Source organism: Molossus molossus, unplaced genomic scaffold (assembly GCF_014108415.1).
Source record: "Molossus molossus isolate mMolMol1 unplaced genomic scaffold, mMolMol1.p scaffold_m16_p_19, whole genome shotgun sequence".
In the NCBI taxonomy this organism is placed as follows: domain Eukaryota; kingdom Metazoa; phylum Chordata; class Mammalia; order Chiroptera; family Molossidae; genus Molossus; species Molossus molossus.
The window spans coordinates 16,899,636-16,916,515 of NW_023425354.1; the positions used below are offsets into that span (position 1 = coordinate 16,899,636).

Sequence of the window (16,880 nt, forward strand, 5' to 3'; positions counted from 1 at the left end):
CTGTATTCCACTTCGGTTTCCCATCATGGCAACACTAGTCTAGAAAACTCTTCAAGGCGACAAACAAGCAGTCTAGAGCTCGCCTCATTAGTTTCCCGTCTCTCACGGATCACTGTCCTTTACTCCCTGATGCTGTGTACTATATTCTGGTTTTCATTTCGTTTTGTTTACTGGTTGTTTCAGGCAGGATGGTAAATCTGATCCCTGTTATTCCACCTTTGTGGAGAGCTACTACTGAAATGGAACCTCAAGAAATATTCAGTGAAATCAAAGCACATTATTTTCACACATAAATCCAATTGAAAGACATGTGTTTGAAGGTATCTATCTGCTTTAACCATTTTCAGTGTTCTTCATCCCTTCCATCTGGTGTCAGAGGTTCTCCAGGCTCTCCCCCCTTCACTGTAATGCTTTTAAAGGTAGAGGAAAACAATTATATCCCCAATAAAACACAGGAAGGTTCTATAGATCCTCGTCACCTTTCTATTGTGTGTCAACACTAGATTTCTGTTGAATGGTCTTTTGTTACTATTTAACAAAGAAAAGTCAGTACGCTTAGGGAGGAACTTCTCATATATCCACGGATTATTTTAGAAAGAAGTTCAAAGTCTGACCTCCCCTCCAACAAAGCAAGCTAATGTCAGCAACTTAAAAATACTGCTGCTGCCCAATTACCTGAAAGAAAAGGAGGAAACATTATTTTCCCCGTGAATACAACTTTTACCAGGTCAATTCAGTAAGCACTGCTTTTAATTTACAATTTGGGAAGATCTGAAGCAAAATAATAATAAAAAAGAAGTTATCTACTTTAGGATCATAGTTAAAATTATTATTTTAGAAAAGAAATTACAGTATATAAATTTTTGAAGGAAAAAAAACACTAATCTCTGCTATAATATTTGTATAAACTATTCCCAAGATTACTTATGACTGAGGAAAAACATTTTTTGATAATAAATTCTCAACTTTTACCACTATTGAGCTATATACCAAGATTAGACTGCCCTCTTACATCCACTTGGCACATATAAATTAATCGATTTTGCTGATATTTAACTTTTTAAAAAACTGACACGAAAATCAGCAATTCCTACGGCTCAACCTAATAACAAAGAGTTCTCCCTGCCTCCACAGGGACCTCTGCAAGGAGCATCTAGTATGATTCAATGACACACCCAATTCCTCAATTTTATAGCATTCGATTCAATTAGTATAGGTAGGAAATGTGACTACAGTTACAAATGCAAAATTTGGCATTTTTACTTCCTTCATTTTAAAGTTAGGTAAGACAGAAAAAAATAAATAAAAAACAAACAAACAAACAAACAAACAAACAAAAAAGAATAATAAAGTTAGGTAAGGTATTTAGTGTTTCAGGAAGGCTCTCTTTCCTTTCCCTGCCCTGCCAGCCACCCTTTGCCACAGACGCAGAACTGTTTATCCATGAGCAGTGTATCTGTTACGATTACAGGACTGGGAGCGGACTGGGGATTCCTTGCTAAACATCCTGCTCTCTCTTTCCCTTTTCCATTCCCATCATTCTTTGTCTATGACTATTATTATAATTTCTGGAGTTTGCACAAGTCTGCTTCACTGGATCCACAGACTCAAATGCAACCAAAGAAAATGATTGCAACGTTTGTGAAGGTAACATTCGAGTTTTACCCCAAATGGTTATATTTGAAAATACTTTTAGTAATATAGTTATCAATCGTCTTCAAGTTAGGAAAGAAGAAGTGATTTTCAATATGGTTTAAGTAAAACAAAAAACTTCCCAGCATCAGCTATGGGATACTTGTGTTTCAGGAGGTCACATTGTTTCAACAGGCTTTAGTAATTAGCACTGGAGAGAAGGCAAGAAGGTAGTAAGCAAGTTTCCTTAATGAGGCTCTACTTGCATGAAAGGCTCAGTAGATGGGCAGGTAAAGGCATTCTCTCTAAACTGGCTCCAGCATTGCTTTTACCAATTGTATTCCAGGCTTTCATGGCTCTGATGCAGATGTCCATGTTTTGTATATTTAATTGCTTCAATCATGTACTACACTGGCATGTTCAGGACTCTCTCTCAATCAAATAGCCTTTCTTTATGTAAGAAAACATGACTTCAAAATCCAGATGAATTCTGGACTCTCAATCAAATGGCCTTTCTTTATTTAAGAAAACATGACTAAAATCCAGATGAATTCTGTGTCTCTGCTCTCAATGTAAAGTAACAGTATAATAATTATTACGAAATTACCTGTCTTTTAGGTATTTTTTTGACCTATTAGATTACATCTGTAGTAACAGTTCACAAGAAAAAGCATATTAATTCTGGTCCATCACTTAAATAAAGAGATTTTACACCATGGTCAAATCAGGTGCCCAGGACAGGTATTCCATTATAAGGCCCGGAAATCTACTATTTGAAAATATGCACTTTTGAGATAAGAAACAAAGATACAGAATGATGTTTAAATGTATATACTATTTCACTATGTTAAAAATGTGAGTATATTTATATCATTCTTCAAATACATTGCTTAAGATTTACAAAATATTTTGACTGCACAGAGATGTTTATGTTTATTAGTATATACCTAATTAGGGGCAACCTTGAGGCCAGGGGCAGCCACCATGTGAAAAAAATTCCTGCCCTCTTATCTTCTCTCAGCAGCCCCAGGAACAGATTAAAAGGTCCATAACTTTTTAAAATATTATGGCGTGCTCATTTTATGTCATCATGCCATTATTCTCTCTGTGAATACAACTTTCCCAGGTCAATTCAGTAAGCATTGAATGTATCAAGCTATTGAGAAATGGTTTGGAACTAGAACCCAGGCCTTTTCATCCTTATCCTATTGCTAGCCCATCTGATAGTCAAACGGTCCAACATGAAATGCATTATCTTATATTTTTTAATTAGAAACCATAGAATCATCAGTGACTACATTCTTTCAAATTATCTCTAATTTCTTTCTATTCCAACTCTGCTCTGTCTCACAGATTTGTCCTGTCTTCTCTGTAATACAGCCTTAATTAGAGCCCTCTCATCCTGCTCCAGGATCAGCCGCCCCACCCCCCACCCCCCACCCCCCAGCTCTTCTGAACCACCTATCACAAGACTGCAGAGTGATCTTCCTAAAATGCAGTCTGATGGGGCCATATCTGATGGCTTGCTACTGCCTACAGTGGTGGTTCTTAAACTACGCACCTGGGGATTTTTGTAGTTCTAAGAACTGTACTAAGGTGATTTGAGCTGCTAAAATCAAGTAATATCAACCAGCTTAATTGGCTGGAACAAAAAAATTAAAGGATAAAGATAACTGCATTTATATTTTACCCATATCTTTTTCTCATATATTTGAGACTTGTTTCTCTACTGAACAGACCTATCAAAATGATTAAACAAATAAACCAATATTAATTCTGAAAGAGTCTTTTAACAATAAGTCATTTTCACCCATGAGGAGAGGGTAGAGGAAAATGTTCTCATTATTTTAATTAGACATTCTATAAATGTCATGGCTTTTTTTCCCCTTAATCCATATGATAGAGATGAATATACACTTAGATAACCAGGCTGGTGTGGCTCAGTGGTTGAGTGTCAACCCATGCACCAAGAGTTCGCCAGTTCGATTCCCGGTCAGGGCACATGCCCAGGTTGTGGGCCCAATCCCCTGTGGGGGTATGCAGGACGTGGTCAATCGATGTAATCTCTCATTGATGTTTCTATCTCGCTCTCCCTTCCTCTCTCACTAATATCAATAAAGAAAAAAAAATGTGTGTATGTATGTGTATATATATATATATATATATATATATATATATGCTTAGATAACCTAGAACCTAACAACTTCTACGTACTCTGCTTCTGAGCCAGAGGACTGCTTACATACTACCCCTCTCTGTAAAGGTTTCGCCACGTTCACCGCCCTCAGAGTCCAATGTTAGCCCAACTCTTCCTGATGCGCCCATCTCTCTATTTCACTTCTTCATTACACACCTATCTCCCGAAAGAGTGAATTCACTGAGGGCAGAGGCAACATACTATTCCCATTTACATCACAAGTGCCTGACACACAGAAGTCGCTCAATAAATACAGACTAGAATAATCAGTGAGTTCAATTATATAAGCGAGCAAGTCTGCCAACTTTACAGCAAAGTCAATAAATTTTCTCTGTTTTCAGTATAATACATAACACATTATAAACATAAAATAAAATAGTTTTAGAAATATTTCACTTCATGCTGCATAAAGACAGCCAAGTGAGATAATAAGTTCAATACAACGAAACTCCATTAAAAACGTGTCAGCGTTGATTTTTAGGAAGTTACAGAGAAACGGGCACTGCTCAGAGCCACGAAGTTAAACTAAGGATCCAGCCAATTCTATAAAATTGAATTATAATTGTGAATAATTTTTCTTCTATGACCAAAAACTGTATAATAAGTATTAAATCCCCCCCCCAAGGCTGTTTCTGGCTCAATGTACATTTTCTCCTTAATTAAAAAAGAACCTGGATGAAGCTCCACAAATATAAGGGCTTAGATATGAAGTACACAACCAAAAACCCAACGGAGTTCAATCATAACTTCATCATTGCAAGTAAAACTCTACAAAAAAAATAAAATAACTGCTGATACAATTTTCACAGTGAAAAGTGCTTAATTCTTTTCATGTCAGCTCTAGACACTAAGTTTTATGAATGCTTATTATATCCTAGTATCTTCTTTTCGTTTTTACACTTTGGAGCCCTCCAGACATTCCCTATCAGCTTATATAATGGCAGGGGTGAATCGCACGGCCAGGAATGGGAACAGCCAGAGGCATGTTAATGCGTGCTAAGTCTTACGGTTCAGATTTGTAGTAAATATCTTACTGCGTCCATCGCACTGTTTATGGCCTGTGGACAATGGATCAGTGGTAATATGCATGGTTGCATTAAAAGTCAGCATTTTAAGATGAAATCTCAAAATACTGTACGAAAGGAAGCAAAGAAGATCTACTTACGGCCAGCAAGCAGGAGCTGATAATACTGTACAGCATCTGCCGCGAGGAGCAGAGGGTGGTTTGCATTAAATGGTGGCTGCAATTCATTCCACTGAGGAGTTCTAAGGAAACAGCAGACGAATATTAATATTTAAGCTTAATAGATGGTATGTGAATCACCATCACTGTCACCACTTACAGACATTGATATAAACTCACACTATCTTTGTAATCATTAAAATGAACTTGTTGGAGTGCTGAAACCTGAAACATAAGGCCATCTGCTTAGAAAGAATAAAAAGGTGGCAGTGAGTTATACAAATTACATCGAGCCAATATTAGTTTAAAGCAGAAGACCCTCCCGCAGGACAGACAGGACATTCAAAATACCGGACAGACAGGAAGCGTGGACTTCAAATGTCACAACTAAGTAGTTCTAATTTTACCTAATTTCTGATCATTGTTAACATTCTCTATTCTTAGAATATGTGTGTATTTTCAAGTAGACTAAAGCAGGTAAAATTGGTTGGGAAAAAGCACAGTTATGTTAATGGTTGACTTATTATAGACTTAATTAGCATCTGAGTTCTAAAATAAGCCACTTATTTCAACAATGATGGTGCAGTAATTTTAATTAGATCTGCCTGCTCATGAATAACTTGATAAATAAGATATTGATCAGATCAATCTAGAGCAGTAAAGTAGTAAAGAATGCTGGAGCCTTCAAAAATCAATATAAGAATATTTTAAAATGTCAAAAGGGAAGGGATCATTTTCATATCCATTTTTGTGTGTTTCCTTCCATACATGTCAGGTCCAATATTTCTGTCTCTCCTGTACCATTCATTGTGCACTATACTGAACAGGTTTTACTCTGGATTTCACTTCTCTATCCTTATTAGCTTATAAAGAATCTAACAATTATGTACTTTTAAGAAGGACTCTGATTCTTAATAAACACTTCTACAGTATTAACTCATATCTTGGGGAATCACTTTAAAGGAAACCTTCCAATCTATTTATGTTCATTTCTATTCCCTTTCATGGTTGCCTCAATGTACTCTCTATTTTCACTGAGCATGAGAATGGAAAAAAAGGGGAAGAACTAAAGCTCTGTATGTGGAAAATTAAAAACAAAAAACAAAACCCAAGTCCTAGAAAATGTAACACAAAATGCAAGGAGAAAAAAGTTCCAAAGGAGGTAATCTCCAGGGCAGCCACCAAAGACAACTGAAAACACGTGCCCATACAAAAATCTGTACACGACTGTTAAGAGCAGCATTATTCATGACAGGTAAAAAGTGGACATGCCCAGCAACTGATAAATGAATAAACAAAATGTGGTATGTCCATGCAATGGAATATTATTCAGACATAAAAAAAGAACAAAGTCCTGATACATGCTACAATGTGGATGGACCTGAGAAACATTATGCTAAGTGAAGGAAGTCAGATGCAAAAGGTTACATTTTGTATGATTCCATTTATATGAAATGTCTTGTGTAAGCTAATCTATGGAGACAGGAAGTAAAATGAGTGACTGTTAATGGGCATGGGGTTTCCTTAGGGGATTAAGAAAACTGACTGGGGCCCTGGCCGGTTTGGCTCAGCGGTTGGAGCGTCGGCCTGCGGTCCAGAGAGACCTGGGTTCGGTTCCCGCTAAGGGCACGTACCTCGGTTGCAGTTTGTCCCCGGCCCTGGTTGGTCGTGCGGGTGGCAGCCACTCAATGTGTCCCTTCACATCGATGTTTCTCTCTCTCTCTCTCTCTTCCTCTCTCTCCCTCCCACTCTGTCTGAACAAAAAAATGGAAAAATGTCCTCCGGTGAGGATTAAAAAAAAAAAAAAAAGAAAGAAAACTGACTGGGGGTTATGAATACAACCTGGTGAAAAGTCACTTTAAATGGGTAGATTGCATTATGTGTAAATTATGTCTCAATTTAAAAAAGGAAACAATTATCAATACATGCCACAACAGGGATGAATCAAAGTAATTCAGCCAGGTGAGAAAGAAGCAAGACAAAAAAAGGGTACACACTCTATGAGTCCATTTATACAAACTTCTAGAAATCATTAAGTAATCTAAGTGACAGAGAGCAGACAGTGGTTGCTTGGGGCTCCACAGGTGAGGCACAGATAAGGAGGGGCAGGAAGAAGAGGTTAAAAAGAGGTACTAGAGCCCTGGCTAGTTTGGCTCAGCTGTTAGTCACCCTTGGACCAAAGGATCTTGGGTTCAATTGTGGTCAGGGGCATGTTGCTGGGCTACAGATTCCACCCCCCCCCCCCGCCCCAGTCAGCCCCATATGGGAGGCAACCAATCGATGTTTTTCTCTCTCTCCCTTCCACTCAATGTTTAAAAAAAAAAAAATCAATAGAAAAATATCTTCAGGTGAGGATTCACACACAAAAAAAGAAGAGGTATCAGACATCTGCAGGTTATGGATATATTTATAATGTTAATTATGGTGATGGTTTCCACTATCACTTGATAGCTATATACCGCTATCAAACCTTATCAAATTGTACACTCTTAAAAGTTTATACCTCAATAAAGCTGTTAGGGAGAAAAATGAAAGTTGTATATTGCTGTTATTTTCTTTTTAATTTTATAAACAAACGAACAAAATAAGAGAATAAAGAAAGGAGGTACTACCTAACCAGAGTCCAGCTGGCTCGAGGTGATGTCATCATTTCCAGTGGGGTGTCATCGCTAATCTTGGGGGCAGTACTAAGCGGTCGCGGCTCGATCATGTGCTCTACTAAGGTCCCGTAGCAGCTAATAATGTAGAGAGATTCAACTACAACTTGTTTGGACTGATCTACAAACAGAAATACAGGTGTTTAACAATGACATACAATGAGCGCGTCATATCTTTTAAAGTTATTGACCTTTTAGTCTGTTTCTGAGGCTGCTGAGAGAAAATAAGAGAGCTGGGATTTTTTTCACATGGTGTCTGCCCCTTGCCTAAAGGTTGCCCCTTATTAATGAACTAATAATTAATATACTAATGAACATAAAAATCTCTGTGCAGTCAAAATATTCTATAAATCTTAAGCAATGTATTTCAAGAATGATATAAATATACCCAAACTTCTAATATAGTGAAACAGTATTTTTCGGTCTTTTGTATTTGTCTGCAATACAATTTGTCCCATATTATGAACAATGCATGCTCTCAGCTGGGGCAGGGAAGGACTGACTGCAAAGGGTCAATGGATGGGCTGATTTAGCAACACCTAACTCAAGTGCATGAGAGCTCTTCGTATGTCCAAATCAGCTCAACTTCTCATCTACTCTCTCTCAGCAAACTTTCTCTTTAGAATTTCTGGATTCAAACAAATAAACAAATGAAAAACACACACATCCTCCTCTCCCAAATCCTCCTTCTTCTTTTCTCTCTGGCCTCCCTGGTGAATGAAGACCAGTCATACTCTGAGGTCAGGTGCTGAATATGGATCTAATCAAATGACTTTATAAGGAGTACACATGTCCTCAGTACCAAAACAGGTCCAGTCCTCTATCTCGGTTTTACGGTAAACCTAGGAGCATATAAAATCAGTCCTGAATGCTGGGTGGGTCACCTTATCTCCGTGCCAGAGGAATTAATTACAGCTGATTTGAGAAAATGGCTAATGACCAGTCAGTGGGACACAAAGGAGTAGCAAGTTAAAAGGGTAATTAGAACAGAAGGGAGAAGCATTTGAAATTGAGCTTCACAGAGGGTTTTAACTAGCAACAAAAAGTCATCTCGATAGCATCAGTAAAGCTAAGGAGGTAACAAAAAAATAAAGATGGGATAAGAAAATGGAAGGCTTGCATACTGTACTGTATCCTCTCCCACTCAGGTAAGGAACCTGCTGTGCCTGAGATCCAATTTCCAAGGAAAGGGGCTCTGAAAGGTGATAACAAGGGAAAGGCTGATGTCTGGCTGCCAGTACTAAGCGCAAAGGAGAGCCATTCTGCCACGAACAATACAGCCTGTGGACCTCTGCAAAGAGGTGCCGCACCAGCACTCAGTTTGTGACCCACTTTAATAAACTAGAATAAGGGGGAACCTTACTCAAAATTAAATACTTGGCCCATGAGTGTAGGAATTCTCTTCTACACAGAATTAATTAGCAATCACATATTAAATAGTAAGTACATAAACATTTTAGGTATGGATCCTGATGCTCAAAAAAGGGATTTTAAAAAACTATATATAGATATATTCAAAGAAGCAATGGTCACCATAGAAGATGACCCTTATTTCTGAGTGGCAGCCTGTTTTTATCTTTTAATTTGTAACATGACAAAGTTGTTGCTGATTTTTCTTTTTGAAGGCAAGACTTTGCATTAGAAAACCCAGTTTTAAACTCTGATACCATCACTTACTACCTAGTGCTTTTAGCTAAGATATTTAAACGTGCTGGTCTCAACTTCATCTCTAAAGTAGAGATAACAAGGTTTTCCTCTCCACACCTCAGAGAAGGTGTGAAATTAGCTCGTCAAAAATATAAAAACTACATACTTATAATGGACTGGAGTTGACAGCATTGAGAACCCCTGTACATCGTCGAACAAAGCAAAATAAAAACACTCCATGGGCAATCTAAGGAGAGCCTTTCTCCTTGATGAGGCTTGAGCAGCTGGGAAGAGACATGCTTAGTGAATGGAAAAATCGGATTCTAAAATGTTGGCTTCAAGATGATTAGAGAACAGCTACGATTTTTCCTCAGGAAACAAACATTACAAATGTCCGGGTTAAGCCTCAGGAGAATACGCACCTTTTTCTCGTTTCAGACCTGCGTTATTTGCAAACCACGACCTGGACGCCCCGAACACTGCAGCCACGCAGAATTCTCCGCCCATCGACTTGCTGGGGGAAATTTGTGGAGGTGACTTAACTTTGCTTAAAAAATAAAATGATAGTAAAAAAAAAGAAAAAAAAATTACCATGAGGAACTCACAGTCCTTGAGATAATGACAACTCTTTCTTAAAATTCCACCACACGTATTCCAACCCTCTAATGTGGACATGCATTTTGCCTTAATAACTGGTGGTGTGAGGCTGTGTTCCATAGTAAAAGTATAAAATTAGTTCAAGGTTCCAGGGCATTATCAGAACAGCAACTTATAAGACCAATAAAAATTAACTCCTTTCTAAAGTATGTGCTGGTGAAATCCAAGTCACTTCTTTTCAGATGGGTAACAATTCCCCAGAGATTTCAAAGGGGAACAACAGAACCAGCATACACATCTCACGATGATAAAATAGTTTACCACTTCGTTTTGATGTATAAGATGTGGGATTGACAACTCAGTTGAATGGAGACAGCACGATGAAAAGAATGAGGTGATGCAGAATGAAACCCTGAAAATGCTCTCAGCCACAGTGCTGAGAGGCAGACAACGTGTGGGAAGATCTAATGACGTAATGCAATTAAATTCACTGATCTTCCTTTTGTTTTCTTCGTAGATTTGTGAAAAGGTCTATTTTTGTTCTGTTTTTCACATGTTTGAGAACACATTAAGTAACTGCTGCTATTTTCAAAACTACCGTTAAAAAGCACTTGCTTTCCTGTTTTCTCCAAATTGGCTTTCATACCATCAACTTCTAATACCAACCTTTCCTCTTCTTTCAAATCCTGTATGTTCGTTCTTTAGATGGGTCAATGGTTTCCCCAGAGCTCACTAGCAGTCTTGCCTTCGATAAACGGCGTTATTTCCTCTGACTCACAGACCAGAAAAGAGGCTCGCTGCACACTGGTCAGGATCGCAGCCCCGCTGGCCAGAGGACGGGGCTGGATGGCCGGCTCTGCCGGTCACTCTCCAGTGTCAAGTAACATTATTTCTACCTTGTGTTGCTCACTATCCTTTCTCTCTTTCTCTTTTAATGAAGTATGGTTGGGTGGAGAAGGATCGGTTTTTGGAGTCAGGAAGAAACCTGAATCTGAATCCCAATGCTACCACTTATTAGCCGTGTGACTTTTGGTTAAATTATTTCACCTCTCAGAGCTCAGACTGCCAGTATATAAAATAAAAATAGTAATGCCTCCCTCATAGGGATCTTTGAAGGATGACTGTGTTTGTTCCCAAAGCGTACTCCCTGGCTAGTAGTACCACCTTGGGACTTCCGAACATGCAGATATTCATCCGGCCACACCCCAGACCTAGAGTCAGACAATTCTGGGGGTGGGGCCTCAAAATGTGCTTATTTTAAGGAGCCCCCAGGACACTCTCGTGCACGCTCGGGTGCAGGAAGCAGCGTCGGTAAAGTGCACAGGCTCCAAGGGCAGTCCTCTCCCTTACCATCATACTCGGCCATGCTACCTCTCTCTTCTACATTAGGCCTCGTTTTTTCAAAATTAGACTTTGCTTCGGTAATCTCAGTTTCCAGGTCCTCATGACACCTGAAACGGCCTCTCTCATATTTTACTGCCAGGCCTTCTGTTTTGCCATCTTTCTGACAGGAAGAGCAGGAAGTCTGGTCCGAGGCCACTGCGATTGGTCTTTTTGGTCTCTGTCTTGCTACCACATCCACGGTACGCACACCGCATACATGAACAGGCCGCCTCTTCCATCAACAGTATTTCTTAAGCACACCATATCATTACCCATTAAGATCGCATCCATGCCTACATACCAACACCAGTCACAATCACAATTCCACTGCCAGGGAATAAAGACATTTTTTTTTAAGTTTCTGTGAGGAAATGAACCTGATCCTACAAACAGTTTCACACAAGTTCAGTTAATTTTTGCACAACTGCAAAGGAGCTACCAACAGAAAAAACGAGCCCCCCCCCCCCCTTCATCCGAACAAAGGTGCACCATCCTGAGCACCGGGCATCAGCACTGTCCTTCCTGGTTAAGATGCTCTGCTTGTACTACATTAAAATGTAAACTCTCCTTCAAAGCCTTTATGTCCATCCCTGAACTACTAGCAGAGAGCTGTTAATTCCTGTTAACCCTTAAAAGCTTAGAGAGGTTGGAGGGGAGAGAGAGAGAGAAAACCCTTTGCAGAATTTTTTGAAAAGTGCCTCCAATTGTGTGACCAGGTGATTTTACTAGAATCACCATCAGGAAACAGTAAGACTGCAACGAACAGACAAGCTTCACAAGGACATAATTCAAAGCTCTTTGCAAATTACTGAATCTTATTTTTGTTTTTTTCAATCATGTGGTAAGCAACAAGGTCGAAAACAAGTGAGCACACCACTTCTTAAGAGCAAGCATGGAGAGTCTAGAGTATGCGTCCTAAACAGACTGAAAAACAGCTGCTCCTGTGCAGAGAGCGCCCTCTATAACAACAATAAAGAGGAGGGATATGACAGGACATCAGTTTACTCTCTGGCCATGCAAAAATATATTCTGTATGTTTATTAGCTTACAGTCTAATCAGCCAATGTCAAAAGCTAAAACCTCATATGCTTCTTTGATGTTGCATATAACTCAGCTTCTGAGCACACAATTAAAAAGCATCAAAACAGTATCGTTTTACATAAACTCCTTATCTCCTGCAGAGAATATATAATTTATGGTAAAAGTATGCTTAAAATTATGTAATTATCATTTTTATTCCTATTCCTCAGATGGGGCCTTAATAAATCACACTAGTAAAAAACGTTTGTGTTCAATATGTAGTAAAAGGAGTTTTCATCCCTGAAAATAACTTGCTACCTCCTACGTGACATAATGCTGTGAGTTAGGTACGGGAGCATAGCTGATGAACATATTCATAACAAGGTATCTCTATCATCAGCCTATATTTTGGAAGGAATATGGTAGTTAAGCAAAATAGAACATAAACATATGTGCGTGTATAGATGAGACTTCTAGAAAAAATATAAAGGAGAAATTATCTAAAGATTACTATTAATAAAGTCTTTTCTATGTAAGATAACCAATGGAAGAAAATTTAACTTGGACTCAACTTGTCCTTCATCCAAAGTTTTAAAAAGACCAAGTCAAGGAATGTGGGGTGGAAGCGAAATTGAACTTCTCCGCAATGACCCAGAATGTATCTATTGCAAAAAAAAAAGTTTGTTAGCAGAAAGATAAAACACTGAAAAATGACATGTATGTGAAAGAAATAAAAGTGAAGAGAGCTAGCCTTGTAAATCTTGTTCACCTGTAGACTGGAAAGCATTCCAATGCTAGCCCTTTTTTTCTTTCTTCCTCTCAACATCTCCATTTATCCTCTGAAAGGGACTTCATAAATCCCATCACAAAACACGTGCAAGTTTAAACAAAAACAACCTCTGGGTATTTGGAGGCCTTCTCTCGTTTATTTATTATTTTATTAAATTAGGAATATGATATAAAAAATGAAATGTCAATGTATATGGGTGTCCAGAGTTCAACTGTGCTGACTGTGGTTACACAGGAGAAGGAAACATACTAACAGTGCTGATGGACTCCTTCCTACTGAGAACTCATGCTCTTTACTCCCTGGAGCCCATCATAAATGACCCTACGTTCAAAAAGAAAAACAAATATTTGGCTTAACTGTGTGCAAAACGCAAAAGAAAAATGAAGTGAACTCAACTGTCACCATATCAGGCAAAATAATGATCATTAAGACATTGTAATTACTAACCTTGACACACAATAGCAACAAAATCAAAAGTAAAAGAAACAAAACAAATAAGTTGTTAAATTAAAACCCAGGAGTTTAACTTCTTGTCATCTCTTCTAGGAGACTTGACCGGCTAGTCATACAATGGGAGTCATTTTTACTGCCATCAGGAGTTCTGAGGACATTACCATTACAACATCTTGAAAATTATTTACAAAGACTATTGAAGTTAACCATGGGCTTTTACTGTATTGTGTAATCCAATCAGATTAACATACTGAATTTCTCTTGCATGTTTTTTTCCTCCAACATTACTGCAAAGAGAAAACCAAAAACGAGTAAAACTCTATTGATACCTGCTTTAAAATTACAGTAAAATGATGCCCGTGTGGATAACTTCGCCGAGCAGTACAGAACAGGGCAGAAGCCGTGCCTCTGTGGATGGCACGAAGAGCAGCAGAGGTCTGCTGCCTCGTTCAGGACACCAGCATGAAGAGGGCTAAACGGAGACAGAAGCACCGTTTCTTTCCTTTTCTAAAACATAAGGGCACAGTCAATATTTCAGCTGAAAGGCTAGATACAACACTGATGTAAGAATTACACGTGGCATCATGTCTTTGTGATAAAGAAGTCATTTTCCTTCTATTCCTCACTGTGATTAAGCTTCAAAAGGAATTTAGAAGTTTTCTCTCACTTTCAACTTCATTTCTCTAAAAGAAGAACTAAGAGGAAAACTGAAAGTATTTTAAAGATAGTAATACTATATCTAAAATTATTCTATCACAAATTGTTCTTAAAGAGCTAACAGATTTATGTGAATGTTGCAGATAAAAGATTCTCTTCTCCATATAAATCTTTCCTTCCAATAATGAAATTATATTTTTAATATTCTCTAAAGAACAAAATAGTTTAAAGGATTTATATAAAGATCAAATGAACATTCTCAGATAATGCTAATTAAAACTTTAAATATAAGTTGATATGTAAGTTTTAATTTTTCTTTAAAATTCAGCTTATATAATACAAACACAGGTTATATGTAACGGAGATATTCAAATGGACTACCTTTTGTCCACACTCTGCTGTGTGAGTGTGTGTGTGTGTGTGTGTGTGTGTGTGTGTTTTCTTTTGATTAGCAATTCAAAAATAGCAGGAGCTTAGACACAATACTCCATGCGCATTAGGTGCTCAATAAATGTTACTTGTAATATTGAAAGCAAAATTCATAGTGGTATGTCTCTTAAAATTTCTGTATTAAAAAGTCTGTCCTGTGATTATTTTACTTTATGTTACACAGTCATTGAAACTCAAATAGTCTAGAGGACACACAGCCCTTGATCAGATGGGACAGCTGCAACGCCGAAGATGCCCACACAGTGCCGTTTCCAGCAGTTTGCTTTGTTATCAAAAGGAAAGACATTCTTTCCACCTGACTCACCTGCAACTGCATGAACTTCAACAATTAAACCAGTTTATCATGGAATGAAAAATCAGTAGATGTTGTGATCTATCCAAAGCAAAATCTTAAATATAAATGTTGCCACTTGACTATAATAAAAATTTTGTATGAAATGTAACATTTTTAAGAGCAACTGTAAAAATTTCATATTCTTCTAAAAGACAAATATGACCCTACAACTGGAAGTGCTATAAACATTTAGTTAGCATGTTTTCTTTCAGAACAGTAAATAGAATATTCTCAAGTTGCATGCTAAATATCATGGAAAAATAGTAAAAAACCGTTAAAACAAAGAAGCTCTTATAAACAACATGGAAGTTGTCAAATTTATATTCGTTTTGCTGCCTTAATTTGAGGTTTCATTAAGACCTTAATGGGAAAAACATGCACCCTCGCGAAGGCACGCATGTGAACGGAGGGTCTTGTAGGCTAGCGTAAGTGACTAAAAACGACTTTCTTGTGAGCTAACGATGGCATCAAACAAACCACAAAGCAGTCTTCTAAAAGACAGGCAATGATTTAAAAGTCTACTATATTTCATATATCCCTTTCTTTAATCTGGCTCTTTTAATCTTGTTTCAACCTCAAATCATTTCTGGTTGACAAGTGCTTTTGCTTAAATTTGAGGAGCACATAAGCTGTTGAAGGAATGGACTTTTCTTATTTAACATACAACATTTGTTACTCCGTCTTTACTTCTATGCTAAAACTTCAATCTTTATTAACATGCTAAAACTCTTTTCTTTGTACTTAGAATGAGACATTTATCTTAAGATGGAATTTAATTCTAAGTTTAGTCTGCAAAGACATTTTGTCATATGTTGAATCTGGCATTTAAAAATCGACTGCTCACTGTGAGCTCCTAAGTAAGATTCATGTATCTTATTTGTTTTTTTTTGAAGAAATCTCTTTAACAAAAAGGATGAAGATGGACTTTCACGGAATTTTCATTCATTTATGACCTGAATTTGTTTACAATTGTTTCAAGATCTGTGTCCTAATTTTGATGCTACATTTCACGAAGGAAATTTTTATCTTTGTCACCCTATTCTTATCTATTAATGAAATTTTCAGATGTTCCTGTGGCATATGAACACTGAAATTAGCTTGTGTCTAATTATACTGTACCTTAAAGTGGTAGTTAAGCTTCCTTTTGTCCAATAAGAGAAAATTTTTTGAAAGATTTTTTTTCTAATGTAATGAGACAATATGAACACCTCCCAGTAGCAGTTATGAGAAATATATAAATATATATATATATGCAGAACTCCTTTAAGTATTCTGAGTAAATCTATAAAATGGATATAACTTACATTGCCCAAAACTTCCTTTTGCCTCACTTACTCTTAAAAGCAAAAAGCAAAAAAAAAAAAAAATCTGATTTAAAGTGTCTTTTCAAAAATGATATTTTCCCTTCAAATAAGGAAGAGAATGATAATAGTAGCAGCTAACATTTATTGAGCTCTTACTGAGTTCTTACTTGTTCTAAGCAATTTACATTGGCAGTTCACTTAATCTTCACAATGAACCTATGGGGTAGGTGCTACTGGTAACTCCATTAACAGAAAAGAAAACCAAGACACAAAAAGGTTTCGGAACATCACCCAAGCTCACGTCAGTAGAAAGTGCACGAGCTGAGGTTTAAGATCTAGCAGTCTGACTCGGGAGCCCTGACTTTTAACCATTATGTTAAGCACAGTATTCCAGGTTCTAAACACATCCTACTTTACCTCTTTTTATCAAGTGTTCATCGTGTCTAAGACTAGGTTGTAGTTTATGCATTGTTGTGTAAGAATTTTCCAAAGTAAGTAAGTTATGGTAAGTAGGGGCTATGAACTCAAAATAATAAATTATTTAGGAGTTTTCATATGAAACACAAACTTCCTCAT

The 16,880-nt window shown here is 37.5% G+C and overlaps 1 protein-coding gene across 14 annotated transcripts in view; it reads right to left on the minus strand.

Annotated features, from left to right (window-relative positions):
* BCAS3 (BCAS3 microtubule associated cell migration factor) overlaps positions 1-16,880 on the minus strand; it is a 517,634-nt gene that overhangs the window by 287,488 nt on the left and 213,266 nt on the right. For 10 of the 14 annotated variants that reach the window (XR_004960281.1, XR_004960283.1, XR_004960284.1 and 7 more), the window contains exons 18-21: positions 12,889-12,978; positions 9,739-9,863; positions 7,625-7,790; positions 4,995-5,095 (exon numbers count right to left, since the gene is read on the minus strand). Coding sequence is in view for 9 of the 14 variants with exons in the window: in XM_036268044.1 (XP_036123937.1) it covers positions 4,995-5,095; positions 7,625-7,790; positions 9,739-9,863; positions 12,889-12,978 (482 nt within the window). In the remaining 5 variants the exon portion in view is untranslated. The remainder of the gene's footprint in view (positions 1-4,994; positions 5,096-7,624; positions 7,791-9,738; positions 9,864-12,888; positions 12,979-16,880) is intronic. The other 4 variants (XM_036268042.1, XM_036268041.1, XM_036268040.1 and 1 more) reach the window with 1 other exon arrangement.